The sequence below is a fragment of the Bos javanicus genome, chromosome 9 (assembly GCF_032452875.1).
Source record: "Bos javanicus breed banteng chromosome 9, ARS-OSU_banteng_1.0, whole genome shotgun sequence".
Classification (NCBI taxonomy): Eukaryota; Metazoa; Chordata; class Mammalia; order Artiodactyla; family Bovidae; genus Bos; species Bos javanicus.
Window position 1 is genome coordinate 67,670,573 of NC_083876.1, and position 19,736 is coordinate 67,690,308.

A 19,736-nucleotide genomic window follows, 5' to 3' on the forward strand; every position below is an offset into this window, starting at 1 on the left:
CTCCCGGCAATCTTGATTCCAGCTTGTGCTTCTTCCAGCCCAGCATTTCTCATGATGTACTCTGCATAGAAGTTAAATAAGCAGGGTGACAATACACAGCCTTGACATACTCCTCTTCCTATTTGGAACCAGTTCCATGTCCAGTTTGAACTATTCCTTCCTGACCTGCATATAGGTTTCTCAAGAGACAGGTCAGGTGGTGAGGTATTCCTATCTCTTTCAGAATTTACCACAGTTTATTGTGATCCACACAGTCAAAGGCTTTGACATAGTCAATAAAGCAAAAACAGATGTTTTTCTGGAACTCTCTTGCTTTTTCAATGATCCAACGGATGTTGGCAATTTGCTTATCATTAATTACATATTAATTTTATTTTCTAACTACTTGTATTATGGAAAACTGTGTCAATGAGTTCTCTGTTGTCCATCTAAACATTTTTATTTTATCTTGACTGGTTTGTGTTCAGGCTACTATTTTCATGCTTTCTTTGTGGATCATATAACAATGTATTTTATTGATGTTGTAGTTTCTGCAATTATTAAATAGCTGTATATAGTTATAGTGTTAATTTGAGAATTAAAGTAAAAGTATCTTGAAGAAACAGAACTAATATAGATGTGGTTGGTATTGCTCAAATAAAATGTGAAACTTTCTCCTTCCTTTGCAGCCAACATATCAATTGTAGATATTGATACTAACCAGGAGGAGAACATAGCAACTTCATCTCCTGGGAACAACTTCGGTCTTGACTTGAAAGCAGATGACAAAATATATTTTGGTGGTCTGCCAACGCTGAGGAACTTGAGGTAATTTGATGTATATTTAGGGCTAAGGATTACGTTTTAATTAAATGGTCACTATGCTCAATAGAGTTCTGAAGTTTAATTATAACAGGAGTATCATATAACCTTTAGTTGCAGAAAATGCCTAATCTAAAAAATTGTGCTACATGTTAATACCAGGATTTAAAAAACATAGATTAATTTGATATCTTTATTGAAGAGGTAGATGGGAATCACTGTTACCTTTAGAGTCAGTCACGAGATAAAAAGAATTATAAAAGTTATTAAAGGTGGAAACTGGAGTTGAATGTAATTGCCTTTCTGCTGTACATTCACCAGAGATAATGGTGCACTGACTTTGCTGAGTGTTCTGAAAATTAGTCAGTGTTCCGGGATACTGTGAGTGTAACCTATTTCATGGCTAAGCACGAGCATGATAATAGTGTAATGGAACTTTCCCATGTACTTGATGCTGAAGCAGTATTAGTTGTTCTTGCCCATGTCAATATTTTTCAAAACTTCACACATATTTTTTAGATAGCAGGATAGGGAGATGTATTTAGTTTAATAGTTTAATTAATTCCAAAATAAATAGAAGTAATTAAAAAGTGTCAGAAAATATTTCATGTGATATTTCATTAATCTCCTGCTTGTTACAAAACAGCCTATAAGAAATAAAAGTTGTAGAATACTTGGTGCTCAATAAAAGTTAATTGAATCTAATTTGGATGGGATGAATTGATTTGGCCAAACCATAAGAATTTACTATAAATATAGACCACCAGATTTTTACATTTTATTTTGTTTAGTTTGCTAGTACAAACGTCCTGCCTAGGTGTTTCTACACTAAAAAGACACATTACAATTGGAATGGTCTCAGAATAACTGAAAAGTACGATGGTCAGTTCTTTTCATATTTCTCAAACAAGCAGTAGAACTTCAGTCTCATTCATGATATTGAGCATGCAAACTGAGGTTTGTGTTTCTTTCTGTATCTAAATTCATAAACCAGACACCAGTTCAGTTTATCAAGTGTATAATTTGATAAGCTTAATGCAGATAAACTGGCTCTGCGTTCATCCACATGATATTGTATTTGTGTTAGGAATTTAGATTTTAAATGTCTGGTCAGAAAAATTATTGCAGATTCAATGTATTTGAAGAGTGGCATAGTTATTACTCCAAAATCTGTTTATTCATTCAACAGGTGTTTGATAAGCAACTACTATGTTCCAGATACTATTTAAATACTGGGGATCTAGCAAATTGTTCAAGTCTAAGATTTACTTTGCCAAATTACTAACTAAATTCTCTATGAGTGAATTAAATGTAGCCAAAATCAGGCTACCCAAAGATGGCATCATCTATTCTGGTGGTAATGTAGTTTTAATTACCATAAAGTGATTTTTAGGAATTATCCACAAAAGTGTATATGTTAATTTAACTGAGATGGGTTTATGTATTATTAAATAGTTTGCAGACTACATACCTAGTGAGTCTTTATTACCACAATGTTTTTTTTTTACTTCCACAGTATAGCATTTCATAATTATAATATTTCTGTGGTATGACACATTATTTCAAAACAATCTTTAGACATTTATTTGTGAGACATATATTTGTGACTATTCAAGGAGCCATGCATTCGTAGCTGTAATTGCCCACAGGCAAGATCTTCTTATGATAAAGTGCGAAAGATGTGATGGACATGAATTATTTTATATATATTAAGTTCAAGCTAAGTTCAAAAAGGCAATAAGCTCTCTTTATAAGCTACTCATGAATATTACTGCACAGGAACATTTGTTCATTTTCCATTAATAAAAATGATAAACATGAGTGCTTTAAATTCAATTCCAAAATAAAAATTTTCTAGGAGCATAGTGTGGGAGACGGTCACCATTGGGTTCTGTTTTCATTACAGTCAAGGGTATATGCCTGGTTCCCTTTCTTGTGGTATTTTACTTTCCTTTGTAGATCTCTGTGAAATGCTGTTTTAAAAGATTTATGATTATAGTTTATGGTTTTACTAAATGAAAATGCAATTGTAAGTAAATCATTTTTTTCTCTTCCCTTTGACCTAGTATGAAAGCAAGGTAAAATTTAAATTTATGCATGCCTTCTTCGAGTGCATGGGTTGGGTCAATGTGGCTTCTTAGATAAAGCGGTGACGCAGAAGCAGAGTGACACCTATCCAGCTTTATTCATAGTACATTTCACCAGCAAGTAATGCATTCTGAGATGATTCTCATGCTGCCCTTTGCTTACAAAAATGATGCTGCTTACCCACCATCACAGAGCTGCAGTTTGACTTGTTTCGCCCACGCACAGTGCCCTCTAGTGCACACTTGCAGCAGCACAGGCCAAGGGCAGCTGGTCAGGTTTATGGGCACAAATCTAGTTCTGGGGACCAAAGTGATCTTCTGGGTTGAACCTCAGACTCTGGTCTCCCAGGTACTATACTATCTGCTGAACAAGCAACTGTGCTCCCAAATACTTACTCTGCCTGATTGCTTTTGCAAGCCTGCAAAGATGCACATGTTTACATGGCCCTTGCACCTCTTGGCAAAGCTGCTTCTTTATTGCCTTGTTTATTTAGAATTTAGGTATAGAGTCAGATAAAAGGAGCCTCTAGAAATACTGTATGTAAAACAAGTGTTTGCATTAACGATGAGAAAGTTTGCAGTCATCCTAGCTTCTCAGGAGCATTTCAATTCCGATTTGCAGGCGGGCAGTATTAGCCTGGAAGTTTTAAGCATCAGGCCCTTGTACGTGGCTGATCAAACCCCAGAGATGTGTGCAAGGCTGGTGCCATCTGGCTAGAGTTCCAGCTGAGTGTTTTGGTATTTGAAAACCTAACAGTGCCAGATATCCCAAAAGGACATAATGAAGCTCAGCTGATCAAAGAAATTTTTAAAGCAAAGGCTAGATTTTTAATACCAGAAACTAGACTATATAGAACTGAAAGTGTGGGGAAAAATAAGTTGTTTCATCACGGACCAGTCAAGTGCTGTTTGCTGAGATGGCTAAAAGGCAAAGGCTGGCTTTCAATGAAAGTATATGCTAATAAGGCTCTGGAACGACACTGTGTAGCTTTGTAATTTTGCCTCTGAGGCAAACAGAGGAAACAGAGGCCTATGGTTACCATTAGGAGTCTGATCACCATATGTGATTACTTATCCCCTGTGATTTTCATAATGTTGAGCTTGCTGAATCATTGTGTTTTGAAATGGTTCTTTGTATTTCCCTGAAACAATGAAGTGTGTAACTTGTAGGAGTGATTTATTTTATTGATAAGACCTCTGAGAAACTCATGATAAATCAAACCTCCTCTCAACAAACAAGGAAGCAAATGAATGCTGAGAATGAAGTTCACTGGCTTCCTTCACTTTATACAGGAAGTATATAAGCAAGATTCTCACTGTCCAGCTGGCATGTTTTTGTAATAACCAGCTGACCGAACAGAAGGGGAAGACCTTGGGAACAAGTGGGAAATGATCAAAGAAAATAAAACAGTCCCAGAGAGAAAGAAACAGAACAAATACCCAGCATGAGATAAATCACCGGATACACACTGCCAGGGGTCTGATTTGCTGGCCTCCCTGTTTGTCCCCATGTCATATGTTTTTTATTAAGGCAAAAAAAGGAATCCTGCCACCATGGGACAGTGAGGAGAGTTCATCATTATCCTACTAAGTATAATATCTTGGTATTGATTGGACACTTTTTAGAGTTGTTTGCTTGCATGCATGCTAAGTCACTTCAGTCATGTCCAATTCTTTGTGACCCTATGGACTGTAGTCCACCAGGCTCCTTGTCCATGGGATTCTCCAGGCAAGAATACTGGAGTGGGTTGCCATGCCTTCCTCCAGGGGATCTTCCCCACCCAGGGATCAAACCTGAGTCTCCTGCAGCTTCTGCATTGCAGGTGGTTTCTTTACCACTGAGCCACCGGGGAAGCCCCTAGAGTTGCTTATTAACATTAAAAAAAAGTATTACTTTTTCTATTTCTGTTGACCTGCACCGTTCAATATGGTAGCCACTAGCCACGGTGGCTATTTAGCTTTAAGTTAAAGAAAAAAAAAAAAATTTTTAATGATATTTCTCTGGCTGTCCAGTGTTTAAGATTATGCATTCCCACTTCAGGGAGCATGAGTTTGATCCCTAGTTGGGGAACTAAGATCCTTATATGCCATGCAGTGTCGCCAAAAAAGGAAAAAGAAAGAAAATTAAATAGCAATAAAAATCCAGGTTCTCATTGGCATGAGCTACTTTTCAAGTGTCAGCAGACATACATGGCTGCTCATTTGATTTGGACAGTGCAGGAAAGAATATTTCTATCATCACAGAAAGTTATGCTGGACAGTGCTGTTATAGATGAAAAAAGTGTCACTGTTAACATCCTGTTAACTTGTGTTTATCAAGCACTTACTGCATGCTAGCATGTTTATCCTTTTTTAAGAAGTAGTAAGCAAAAAGTAAATATTCAAGTGTCTTTTGGGTGTTGAAGCCATTTTCAACTTTACTGGAAAAATTAAATGTATGTTTTGTCCTTTGGTTGCTTTATTTTGTTACTGCTCCAAAACAGAATAAGTACTTTAGGGTCAATTTGTAAACTTAAAGTATCTTTTTTGAAACTGTAATCCAAAAGAATGTTTCTCAGGTTTTATTTGACTTAAAATTTTTAGAGAAATATGACATTATCTTATTCTCAGCTAAACCCTCAAAAAAAAGTCTCAATGGCAGAAATATTATCTTTTCAAAATAAATGTTTCCAGGTTTTTAAATTTTGAGCAAGATTTTATTTAATGTTTTTCATTATATAGTATGATTATGCTTTCCCGTACAAGTGTCTGCTCTTGGGTGGAGAAAAACAAACACATTTCATTATGCATATGAAGCACTTCAAAAGAAGTCAGTTAATTTCTATACCTTGTATTTACATGCAATAGTTGAGATTATTTTTTAAAAGGAGAGAACGAAGAGCTACATAAAGACTGCTTATGCAAGTTGGTGCTAATATCCCTTATCCAACCAGTAGCTAATGGAAGCGTAGTTTTCTAGGTCCATGTGCGCGCCAGCGCACAGTCTGAGACATACGCCTGCCTGTGCATCAGTTTGCTCCATATGGCTTGCATCCAGTAGTCACAGACTCTGTATTGCCATTGTCTAATGATATTGCTTTTATTTTCCATTTAACTTTTCAACAGGCCAGAAGTAAATGTGAAGAAATATTCTGGTTGCCTCAAAGATATCGAAATTTCAAGAACTCCGTACAATATACTTAGCAGCCCTGATTATGTTGGTGTTACCAAAGGATGCTCACTGGAGGTTGGTCTCTTCCTAATGGCTTCCTAAATACCTTCATACCAGATTTCACTTACTTAGTTTGGGTCTATGACGGGGACCAGTCCTTGTTAATCTGTTTTGAATTCCTACTGACTCTAGTCTTGTTGTTCTTTAGTCACTAAGTCGTGTCCAACTCTTTTGCAACCCCTCGAACTGTGCCCAACAGGGTCCTCTGTCCATGGTATTTCCCAGGCAAGAATACTGGAGTGGGTTGCCATTTCTTACTCCAGGGGATTTTCCTGACCTAAGAATTGAACCCATATCTCCTGCATTGACAAGCAGGTTCTTTTTTTTTTTTTTTAATTGGAAGCTAATTACTTTACAATATTGTGGTGGTTTTTTGCCATACGTTGACATGAATCAGCCATGGGTGTACATGTGTTCCCTATCCTGAGCCCCCCTCCCACCTCCCTCCCTATCCCATCCCTCAGGGTCATCCCAGTGCACTAGCCCTGAGCACCCTGTCTCAAGCATCGAACCAGGACTGGTGATATATTTAACATATTATAATATACATGTTTCAATGCTAGTCTCTCAAATCATCCCACCCTCGCCTTCTCCCACAGAGTCCAAAAGTCTGTTCTTTACATCTCTGTCTCTTTTGCTATCTCGCATATAGGGTCATCGTTGCCATCTTTCTGAATTCCATATATATGCATTAATATACTGTATTGGTGGAGAAGGCAATGGCATCCCACTCCAGTACTCTTGCCTGGAAAATCCCATGAATGGAGGAGCCTGGGTCACTGCAGTCCATGGAGTTGCGAAGAGTCGGACACGACTAAGCGACTTCACTTTCACTTTTCACTTTGATGCACTGGAGAAGAAAATGGCAACCCACTCCAGTGTTCGTGCCTGGAGAATCCCAGGGACAGGGGAGCTTAGTGGGTTTCCATCTCTGGGGTCACACAGAGTCGGACACAACTGAAGCAACTTAGCAGCAGCAGCATACTGTATTAGTGTTTTACTTTCTGATTTGCTTCACTCTGTATAATAGGCTCCAGTTTCATCCACCTCATTAGAACTGATTCAAATGCATTCTTTTAATAACTGAGTAATATTCCATTGTGTATATGTACCACAGCTTTCTTATCCCTTCGTCTGCCGATGGACATCTAGGTTCCTTCCATGTCCTGGCTATTGTAAACAGTGCTGGCAGGCAGATTCTTTACCACCAAGCCACCAGGAAGCCCCAACCCTAGCCTTAGCTCTGCATAAATGATAAAGCAAGATTGAAGTACTTCTAAAAATTATCATGATCAACTAAACTTAGGAAAACAGTATTATAAAAGATTCCAAACTATCTTTCCACGTGTACACCACTTCATAGTATGTACTTTTTAATATTAATCTCTTTTCTGGTTCTTTCTTCTTTCCAACACTACTTTTTTCTTTTCCTCATTATCATGTCATCTGTATTAGATTTAGTTTACCTTCCTGTCTTTTATATAGCTTTATTATCAACCTTAATTTTTTTCTGGAATGTGTTAGGAGTTTACTCGAATAACAAGTAATAGTTTCTACCATGATCATTAGTATTTAGCATCTTGTCCACAGCTTAGAAGTCAAGCCTCCTTTTCTTTGAAAATGGCACATAGTGGGAACCATCTGAAAAGACTTGGCTTAGATGGGACTGCAAAGTCCCCTGTTATCAATTATCTTCAGTATCTTTTCTTTATTGCTGCAGCAGCCTAGCAGCCCCTGATTCCACTTGACTATTCTGCACCGACTCTTCAATAGGCACTAACCCATAAGAGAGAGAAACGCAAGTCACAGCTCTTCTCTCTTATATTGATTGGCCAGAAATTTTGTTTAGGTTTCTCCATAAAATGTTACAAAAAACCTGAGCAAACTTACTGATCAACCCAATAAAATCTGATAATAATCATCGAATATTAGTACATTTTTCAATTCAATTCAGTCGCTCAGTCATGTCTGACTCTTTGCAACCCCATGGACTGCAGCATACCTGGCTTTCCTGTCCATCACCAACTCCCGGAGCTTGCTCAAACTCATGTCCATCTATTTGGTGATGCCATCCAACCATCTCATCATCTGTTGTCCCCTTCTCCTCCTTCCTTCAATCTTTCCCAGCACCAGGGTCTTTTCAAATGAGTCAGTTCTTCACATCAGATGGCCAAAGTGTTGGAGTTTCAGCTTCAGCATCAGTCCTTACAATGAATATTCAGGACTGATTTCCTTTAGGATGGACTGGTTAGATCTCCCTTCAGTCCAAGTGACTCTCAAGAGTCTTCCCCAACACCACAGTTCAAAAGCATCAATTCTTCTGTGCTCAGCTTTCTTTATAGTCCAACTCTCACATCCCTACATGACTACTGGAAAAACCATAGCTTTGACTAGATGAACCTTTGTTGGCAAAGTAATGTCTCTGCTTCTTAATATGCTGTGTAGGTTAGTCATAGCTTTTCTTCCAAGGAGCAAGCATCTTTTAATTTCATCACTGCAGTCACCATCTGGAATTCTAAAAGTAATGAGTTTGTTTTTAACAAGAAAATGCCAGACTTCCATGGTGGTCCAGTGGTTGAGAATCTGCCTGCCAATGCAGGGGACACAGGTTCCATCCCTGGTCCAGGAAGGTCCCACATGCTTCAGAGCATAAGCCCATGCGCCACAACTACTGAACCTGTGCCCTAGAGCACATGCCCCACAATAAGAGAAGCCACTACAATGAGAAGCCCACACACAGCAACTCGAGAGTAGCCTCAGCTCACTGCAACTAGAGAAAGCGTGCACGCAGCAACAAAGAGCCAGAGCAGCCAAAAATAAATAAATAAATAATTTATTAAACATAAATAAAAATAAAATGGTAAATATATCATAGGTAAGGTAAGGTGAAGTCACTCAGCCGTGTCCGACTCTTTGCAACCCCACGGACTGTAGCCTACCAGGCTCTTCCATCCATGTGATTTTCCAGGCAAAGAGTACTGGAGTGGGTTGCCATCTCCTTCTCCAGAGGATCTTCCCAACCCAGGGATCCAACCCAGGTCTCCCACATTGTAGGCAGACGCTTTACCGTCTGAGCCACCAGGGAAGTCTATAAATATATCCTACTTACAAATTTTTAATTATCCTGATATTACCAAACTATTCATTTTAGCTGCTTCCTCCAGTTAAAATTATTTTAAAGCATTGTGATGGGAGACGAAGGGATTTGGGAAAAGAGAGAAAATCACCACCGAGCTATGAGGTTTAAAGACTGGAACAGGACTTATGGGGTCTTCACTGTGCCTAGTTACAGTCTCTGACTCGCAAGTAGCCATAGACACCCACCCTGAGAAGCTTGGGAATAGGAAAAAGGAAAGTATATATAGAATTTAATCTCTAAGAATCCATATTGACCTCTTTTTGCTCAGAGTTTTAATCTTCCAAAGCCTGACTCTCATCCACATGCAAAAGATATATACATGAGAATGGAAAACTGTCCAGAAAATGAATAGCCTGTATACGAGGAAATGATGGTTCTGTAAAGGTACTTTTCAGTAACCAGGAATTATTTGCAACTAAAATATGAAGCAGAAATTGAAATATTTGATAAATATTAAAAAGTCTGCACAGTAGTTTTATTTGAACTACCCAAGACTCTATGATTTGAAAATTGGAATCAAAAACAGATTATACATTTTACAACATTTATGTCACTTAACGTGGCCTGGAACACTGCAGGGGAAAATATCCCGCATTAAAAGATTCCTTGTTTTCACTCCAGCAAAATCCAGGACTTTTCAAATGAACATTTTAAGCACTATAAATGCCCAACTACAGGGGGTTGCTTAAATAAATCCTTGCACATTCCTACAATGGAATGACCTGCTACTAAAAGTGAGATTGAAATCTAAATTTACTGACAGAGATACCCCCACATATAAAGTGAGAAAAAGAAGTTAGAAATGAACGTACCTGTCATGATTCAGTATGAATACAGAGAGGAGGAGAGAGGAAAGGAGCAAGGTTGTACAAGATAAAACAAGTGAATGACTACATGGCTGCAGGAATCCATGAATGAATGGATTATATGGATACAAAGTTCTATGCTTCTACACAGCTTTGGAATGGGATTGATTTTTACACTCTTACTTTTTGTACTTTGTTACTGTCTACAATGTTACTGTTTCAATTTTATCAGCAAAGACTGATACTGTTTTCATTTTAAGAAAATTAAACTAGGAAATATTTGATTTATTTTTAAAATTTAAATTGTATCTGATTTTTTAAACATTCCTCCAGAGTGTCTTTATACATTTAGTAACAATGAACATCTTTACCCTCAACTCATCACTGAGAAAGAATGCAGACAGAGACCATGGTCAGACTTAGCTATAAAACATAAGCAATTAGTTGGTAAAAGGATTCAAGGGATCAATGAGAGTGTTTTCAAGGAAGATTTAGCAAGATAGATTTAAATCAGAAGAAAATGTTACCTATTAGTGATAATCAGTAATGGTCTTTTATATTTCAAATCAAAAGTTCTAGAATAAAAGAAGAACCCCAAAGTTTTATTTTAACTTAAATATTACAGTTTGGAATAATATTTCTTCAGTTGCTCTTAAGCATAACTGAGTTTTCATGCATTCTGAGTTGTCATGCATGACAATATATTTCATAGTAACTTTGAATGCATTGAGAAGGGTGAGTGAGATGGAGAAACTAAGGGTTCATTCATTTCTAATGCTTTCTTCCTTTCTTTCCTTTTACCTGAAGAACGTTTACACAGTTAGCTTCCCCAAGCCTGGTTTTGAGGAGCTGTCTCCTGTGCCTATTGATGTTGGAACAGAAATCAATCTGTCCTTCAGCACCAAGAATGAGTCTGGGATCATTCTCTTGGGAAGTGGAGGGACACCCATTCCGCCTAGGAGAAAACGACGGCAAACTGGACAGGTAATTACAACACCTAATTAATACAACAAAAATAAAATAATAATTAAAAGTATAACACCTAATTAATAATGCATTTTCCCTAATATTTATGTAAAACAATTATTTTACAAAGAGACTCAGGAGAGGCATTTAGGATTTATAAATTGTCTTTGTATTTTTAAACATTTATTTCTATTATCATCTTTTTAGGACAATTATCTCCCCAAGGATTTTTCTGTTGGTCAATTCTAGGTGTGGGTGCACTTGTATTTACATCCATGTATCATATGAGTTTGAACATATAAAGAGAGAACGCTTAAAATATATTCAAATTGTATTAATATTCTCTTCTAAGTCCAGTTTCCTGCCAACTCTGTAGATATCCAGATGGGGGACCCTTAAATTTAAATTCCCTTTGGATCGGTTTCACCAGCTAACATGATGCAGTCTGTTGGCGCCTAACTGCTCCGCCTTCTCTGGACACCAAGAAAGCAAAGAATGGACTGGATAGAAGACAAAGAAAACACAACCAACGCAGTGTCACGATAGTGACATCAAAATAAAGCCTACACAGAGTCTGCTTTGTGAACTTCTGTTTTCCTACCATCTAGCCATTCAATTCGGAGAAGGCAATGGCACCACGCTCCAGTACTCTTGCCTGGAAAATCCCATGGATGGAGGACCCTGGTAGGCTGCAGTTCATGGGGTCGCTGAGGGTCGGACACGACTGAGCAACTTCACTTTCACTTTTCACTTTCATGCATTGGAGGAGGAAATGGCAACCCACTCCAGTGTTCTTGCCTGGAGAATCCCAGGGACAGAGGAGCCTGGTGGACTGCCGTCTATGGGGTCGCACAGAGTCGGACATGACTGAAGTGACTTAGCAGCAGTAGCAGCAGCAGCACCCATTCAATTCTGTTAAAAGCTAGCTCTTAGTTGTCCACATCTAGGCACCATAAGTCTTTACTGCATGGATATTCCTCCAATACTTTCAACTATACTTTTAAAGATAACACATTTTTTCCTTTTAATCTAGTTTTTCTCAGTGAAAGGATTCTTAGGAATTACCTAATCTGCCATGGCCAAAGCTTAGAGTACTTTGTAAACATATCCTTTATAAATATGCATGCATCCCTGTAAATCAGGCTGTATTGTTTGTGATTATAGGATTATTAAAATCACTTTTATCATTTAAAGTTTAATAATTTAAACCACTATTTAATAATAGTAGGTAATAATAAGAAAGCCTTCTTTAGCAATCAATGCAAAGAAATAGAGGAAAACAACAGAATGGGAAAGACTGGAGATCTCTTCAAGAAAATCAGAGATACCAAAGGAACATTTCATGCAAAGATGGGCTCTATAAAGGACAGAAATGGTATAGACCTAACAGAAGCAGAAGATATTAAGAACAGATGGCAAGAATACACAGAAGAACTGTACAAAAAAAGATCTTCACGACGCAGATAATCACGATGGTGTGATCACTGACCTAGAGCCAGACATCCTGGAATGTGAAGTCAAGTGGGCCTTAGAAAGCATCACTACGAACAAAGCTAGTGGAAGTGATAGAATTCCAGTTGAGCTATTCCAAATCCTGAAAGATGATGCTGTGAAAGTGCTGCACTCAATATGCCAGCAAATTTGGAAAACTCAGCAGTGGCCACAGGACTGGAAAAGGTCAGTTTTCATTCCAATCCCAAAGAAAAGTGAAGTGAAGTCGCTCAGTCGTGTCCGACTCTTAGAGACCCCATGAACTGCAGCCCACCAGGCTCCTCCATCCATGGGATTCTCCAGGCGAGAGTACTGGAGTGGGGTGCCATTGCCTTCTCAAGGAAAGGCAATGCCAAAGAATGCTCAAACTACCACACAATTGCTGTCCTCTCACACGCTAGTAAAGTAATGCTCAAAATTCTCCAAGCCAGGCTTCAGCAATATGTGAACCGTGAACTTCCTGATGTTCAAGCTGGTTTTAGAAAAGGCAGAGGAACCAGAGATCAAATTGCCAACATCTGCAGGATCATGGAAAAAGCAAGAGAGTTCCAGAAAAATATCTATTTCTGCTTTATTGACTATGCCAAAGCCTTTGACTGTGTGGATCACAATAAAGTGTGGAAAATTCTGAAAGAGATGGGAATACCAGACCACCTGATCTGCCTCTTGAGAAATCTGTATGCAGGTCAGGAAGCAACAGTTAGAACTGGACATGGAACAACAGACTGGTTCCAAATAGGAAGAGGAGTAGGTCAAGGCTGTATATTATCACCCTGTTTATTTAACTTATATGCAGAGTACATCATGAGAAACGCTGGACTGGAAGAAGCACAAGCTGGAATCAAGATTGCTGGGAGAAATATCAATAACTTCAGATATGCAGATGACACCACCCTTATGGCAGAAAGTGAAGAGGAACTCAAAAGCCTCTTGATGAAAGTGAAAGTGGAGAGTGAAAAAGTTGGGTTAAAGCTCAATATTCAGAAAACGAAGATCATGGCATCTGGTCCCATCCCTTCATGGGAAATAGATGGGGAAACAGTGGAAACAGTGTCAGACTTTATTTTTCTGGGCTCCCAAATCACTGCAGATGGTAACTGCAGCCTTGAAATTAAAAGACACTTACTCCTTAGAAGGAAAGTTATGACCAACCTAGATAGCATATTCAAAAGCAGAGACATTACTTTGCCAGCAAAGGTTTGTCTAGTCAAGGCTATGGTTTTTCCTTGGTCATGTATGGATGCGAGAGTTGGACTGTGAAGAAGGCTGAGAGCCAAAGAATTGATGCTTTTGACCTGTGGTGTTGGAGAAGACTCTTGAGAGTCCCTTGGACTGCAAGGAGATCCAACCAGTCCATTCTGAAGGAGATCAGCCCTGGCTGTTCTTTGGAAGGAATGATGCTAAAGCTGAAACTCCAGTACTTTGGCCACCTCATGTGAAGAGTTGACTCATTGGAAAAGACTCTGATGCTGGGAGGGATTGGGGGCAGGAGGAGAAGGGGACGACAGAGGATGAGATGGCTGGATGGCATCACTGACTCAATGGATGTGGGTCTCAGTGAGCTCCGGGAATTGGCTATGGACAGGGAGGCCTGGTGTGCTGCGATTCTGGGGTCGCAAAGAGTCGGACATGACTGAGCGACTGATCTGATCTGATCTGATCTGATGTAATAATATTCTTTTCTCCCCACCACCAAAAAAAGAAAATAACAAAATACAGTTGACACTTGAAAATATGAGTTTGATCACACGGATCCACTTGTATGTGAATTTTTTCTTCAGTGGTAAATACAACGGTATTACATGGTCCAAGGTTGATTGAAACTGAGGATGCAGAATATCTGATATGGAGGAACTGAATAAAGGGAGGGCCAACTATAAGTTATGCTCTGATTTTTGACTGTGTGGAGGGTCAGTACCTCATGTCATTCACCTGTACTGACAAATAAAATCCAAAAATGTGCAACCATGAGTAACTTGCATTATCTACAGAACACAAAGGTGGTTTGATATTAGAAAGTCTGAAAATCATATAATCATCTTGATAGACATAGAGAACACTTGTAACTAAACTAAACACCCATTCCTGATCAAAAATAACAATAACAAAAGACTTAGTAAATTAAAAAGAGAATGATAGGAAAACATAAACATTTCCTATAAAATCAAGCCCAAGAAAAGATAAATATTATTGCTATACTGAACTTCCCTGGTGGCTCAGACAGTAAAGCGTCTGTCTACAATGTGGGAGACCCGGGTTCGAGCCCTGGGTTGGGAAGATCCCCTGGAGAAGGAAATGGCAATCCACTCCAGTACTATTGCCTGGAAAATCCCATGGACAGAGGAGCCTGGTAGGCTACAGTCTATGGGGTCGCAAAGAGTCAGACACGACTGAGCGACTTCACTTACACTTTTCTTTCATACTGGTCTTAGCCGATGCAATAAAAAAAGAATAAATAAATATAGTACAAGAAAAAATATATAATTTAACAAGAAATAAAACAAACATAAGACCTATACTGGAAAAATTATAAAATTTATTGAAAATGTATAACAGACTACTTAATAAAGTCATTATGTTAATGGAAAGACTCAGTGTTAAAAATATTCCAATTCTCCATAAAATGATATGTAGGTTTGCCTTCAATGAAAATATCACCTTATCTTTTTGTAAATCAGAACAAATTCTAAAATTAATATCAAAAGTCCAAGAAAGTTATGAAATAGAATAAGTTGGAAGACTGTTCTAGCAGTTTTGAATCATGGTTGTGTAGCATTAATACATGGATAACTCTGTGTCAGTGGAACATAAGAGAGAGAGCCAAGTATAGATGGAAATGACATTTGGCAGTAGGTAGCATTGCACATCATCAGCGAAAAAAGTGAACCTTTCAGTGAATGATTCTGGGGCAATTCATTATCCATTTAGACAAAAAAATGAAGTAATTTCTATTTCATGTTAAACAGAAAATTAATTCCCAGTGAATTAAAGTCTTAAATATGAAAGGAAAAAACTTTAAAATGTTTAGAAGAAAATGTAAAAGGATAACCTATGACCTTAAGGAAGAAAAGAATTTCTTTGGGAAGGAAAAAAAAACGTTTTTTTAAATTAGAGGAAGAAGAAGTAATGTTCTATCTCATTTTATATTGTGCATAACAAGTATGGAATAAGTATGATAAAAATAAATGTTCTCCAAAAGTCTTTGCCTTTTAATCCAAAATACAAAAAATTTATTAAATAAATTTAAATAATAAGCCAGTTATTATAATAAAAGGACCAGATCAAACATTCTGAGATAGATTTTCACTAAAGGATATCTGTGCCCTGGATCACAGTCAAGTAACTAAATACCACCTCTCAGTTTCAGATTTCTCCTCATCAGAACCACATGAATAGGCTTGAATCATCAGTTGTCAGGATAGTTCTTAAAATAAAACTTTTTCATTAAAACAATTAAAATGAGAAAATATTAAGTGCTATAGTACAAATTAGAAATAACATGTTAATGCTTCAACATTTTAATGAATATGTTTTATTTTTTTTAATATCTGTTTTAAAATCTCACTGTTATTGCTGTCTGAAAGAGGAAACAATATTAAATAAATAATTCATTTCTGTTGTAGAATCAAACTGGTTAAATGACATACTTTATTTTTCAAAGCTACCAGTTTTGATACTCACAGGGTCATTTGTGATTATGTTCTGCTAACGGGGTTTGAGACCTCAATCAGCTTAAAAAACAACTTTAATTGAGTGCTTACATGGCAGTTGCCCCTTTCTGATGGATGGGGACACTGATCCAGGTCCTCTGGGCATTTTGCATGGGACACGCAGCAACACAGCTGATTTTGCAAACTGTTGGAGACATTGTGATGTTTGACTGAAACCATCTCCACCGCCTTGTGGTGACTCGTGGAGGACCGAGTGATCGTGTGTGGCAGGGGGCCCCGTGCTCCACTTGAAAAGGAGCACGCAGTGGTGTCAGCTTTGGGGATGAGGACTGCATTCAGGTTCCCTGGGGTTCACAAACTGATCTCAAAAAACTACACTGTTGCTATAGTAACAGTGGCAAGAAGAAAGCAGTCGTGTTTATGGATGAAAAATTGTCTGCCTTCTTTCTAAATGTGGGAGACAAGTTAGGTGTTGGTGATAACAATCCATTCCACCAGCCTAGAGAAGGAATTGAAATCTAAACACTCAAAATGCCCTGAGGTGGGAGTGAGACCTGATTTCCAGAAGCTAGCTGTCCATCTGTGAATGCAAGGGAGAGGGGTTTTATTAACCCCCTTTGTTTCCTGATGGGTTTTGTGAATTAGAAGCCCAATGCGAGCACAGCTGTTCCTTTCAGCATCGCAAATCTGCTTTGCAGAGATGGCTCTCTTACTATCTCCCTTTCCACATAACCTAACAAGCAGAAATGGTAAGTGATTGTAAAGCTATTTCCAGCTGCTTTAAATACTCTGTAAGAAAATATTGAGTCTTAACTTCTCAGGTAAGCTCTCAGAGCAGATGAATCTGCCCTTCTTTCAGGTAACTAAGCTAAGTCGTAGATGAGACTCCTTTCGTCTTCAATAACCATTTGCTGTTGCAGGCCTATTATGCGATCTTCCTGAACAAGGGCCGGCTGGAAGTGCATCTCTCCACAGGGGCGCGCACAATGAGGAAAATTGTCGTCAAACCGGAGCCGAGTCTGTTTCACGACGGGAGAGAGCATTCTGTTCATGTAGAGAGAACTAGAGGGTAACAACAGTTCTGGCGACTGACTGTACTGTCGTAACTAACACGAACTTTTGCTCGCCTTAGTCCTTAACTGGACCTTTGTGTGTATGGACAGACGACACATTGCTGAAGTGTCAAGTAGCTTAATTTTATCTTCTTTATATTTCATACTTTGGGAACTTCATTTACCTTGACCCTTAGGAGTTTTATTCTTAACGTTTTTTCTGCTGAGCAGCTCTCCTCTTCACCTCTGGAAAACCAAATGCATCTTCTGAAGCCATAGCTAAGAAAAATCTCTCCCTCTGCACCTCTCAAATACTCTCTTCTCAAATAAGGCATATGTGGGTGGTGAAACGGCGCAGAGCAGCTCAGCTGGGGCCCGCAGCCTTTGGCAGCTGCCATTTCCTTCGGATTCCAAGGCAGTTATGGCTGCTGCTTAGAAATCTGTCACAAATACAGAGCAGGGCAGCAGCTGCAGGACCCACGGAGCCCTGCTCTGTGCGGGCCTCACACCTGGCCCCTGCCAAGGTGTGCAGGGTCCCTGCACCACAGCTCTGTGAGGGGCCAGAGTTGAGAGAGGGCAGAGGCTGCTGTCTTGCCATCAGGGCACAGAGGCTGCCTCTCTGCTGATCCACCAGAGCACTTGCTTCCCAGCCCTGAGTCAGGGAATTGGCTGTTAGTGTTATGAGCCGATGTCTTCTTTTTTCAGAATGCTGAAGTACTTTATACTTACTTTATTGAGGAAGTCATTTGTTATTTGATTTTTTTTTCCATCAAAGTGTATGACAGCTCGGATAAGGGGATTCCCTGATGGTTCAGCAGGTAAAGAATCCACCTGCAAAGCAGGAGACACAGGAGATGCACATTCTATCACTGGGACGGTAAGATCCCCTGGAGAAGAAAATGGCAACCCACTCCTGTATTCTTGCCTGAAAAATCCCATGGACAGAGGAGCCTGGTAGGCAATAGTTCATGGGTCACAAAGAGTCAGACATGACTGAGCAACCAAGCACACAAGCACAGTGAGTTTAGAAAGACAATTAGAGAAAAACAGAAGCCCAGAGACTTCAGACCTCCAAGCCAACGATCCATCTAGACTGAAAACATAGAAAAGAACTGGAAATCAAGCTTGATGAAACCTCAAAACATAGACAGTACTTTTGAATATAACAGTATGAAGGCATAGCAAAAGTTCAAGCAAGTAAATGTTATTCTTTACTTAAAGTCGACCATTTTCTAATCATCCTCTTGTGTGGACAATAGTTTAAATAAGTAATAACAATGTCTTGTAAGTAAAGAAACTTTCCTTGCTTGCATTTTTCTGTTATATAGAGCATTATCTTTTGGGCTGAATTAATGCTCAGTCAATTACGGAGTATCTACTAACTGAAATGTTTAGAAACCATGATTAAGACAAATGAGGGATCAATATTTGGACAAACTAAGAACATTTACTAATCTTCTAGGCACATATTGCAGTCAGGGTCTCTGAAGAGAAATGCAAACTGGGTGTTCTCATTTGAACCTTAAGGAATGCTCTAGAATACTGATTTTGCAAGTCTTGTAGACTTTACTTCAGGTCCTTTGCCAAATGTTAATCCTTCTCATTGTAGGAAAAACTTTTTAAGGTTTTTAAATAATATCAAGAAGCAAATGCAGATCTGAGAAATATAGTTGGCCAAAAAATCATTCAAAATATGTTATTTTGTAGGGAAAGGATTCTGACATTCCCAAATGCATTTTGATGTTATTCTAAGGTGTCCTTTTCACAGGTGTCTCTTCAAGAAGGGTATTTTAGTATGCCAGCTTCACAGCTGTTGGCCATCAATCCAACCTTTATTTGATTATGCTCGGTATAGTACATCCCTGAAAACTGGTCATTCAGTTAATTGGCCATATAAACAAACTGTTGTGCTATTCTCTATTAATTAAAGGATAATGTATTAGACATATTGTGTTGTCACTACACTCTGTGGCAAAGCAAGAGCTCATCTGCCACCATAATGTCTCATTCAGCACTCTGAGGTCAAAAAACAATTATTACCTATCCCTTAAGCAAGTGCTTCAATTAACCGATTAACCGGAGATCACTAATGACCCGAAGAACATCACCTAGAAACATAGTTTAATGCTTCATATCCATTTTATGGCATGCCCTGTGTCAAATACTACAAAAAGTATGTCCTTTAGTTATTCTAAATATATATGAGATATGCATTCATATCCTTTCATCACAGATGAGGAAATATTAATTAATTTACCCCAAATCACATAGCTAGTAAATAACAGGCAGGATTTAAGCCCAGATATACTTGACTTTAACACCTCATCTGTGCTTGCTAGGTATTTATTCTCACCTCTGTGACCTCAGAGGTTTGTATTACTTGATGTTGATGATGAGACTCTTGTTAACTTGGAAATACTTGCTTTCTTCCAATACTATTTAGACTGTAGATGTCAATTGTTTCCTTTCCTCAAACAATACTGCCTCATAAAATTAGTAGATTTTTATCAAA

General features: G+C 38.5%; 1 protein-coding gene across 1 annotated transcript in view; it reads left to right on the top strand.

Moving 5' to 3' along the window:
- LAMA2 (laminin subunit alpha 2) overlaps positions 1 to 19,736 on the top strand; it is a 706,382-nt gene that overhangs the window by 658,610 nt on the left and 28,036 nt on the right. The window contains exons 52-56 of the mRNA XM_061427935.1: positions 669 to 807; positions 2,868 to 2,879; positions 5,994 to 6,114; positions 10,852 to 11,028; positions 17,093 to 17,241. Coding sequence (XP_061283919.1) covers positions 669 to 807; positions 2,868 to 2,879; positions 5,994 to 6,114; positions 10,852 to 11,028; positions 17,093 to 17,241 — 598 coding nt within the window. The remainder of the gene's footprint in view (positions 1 to 668; positions 808 to 2,867; positions 2,880 to 5,993; positions 6,115 to 10,851; positions 11,029 to 17,092; positions 17,242 to 19,736) is intronic.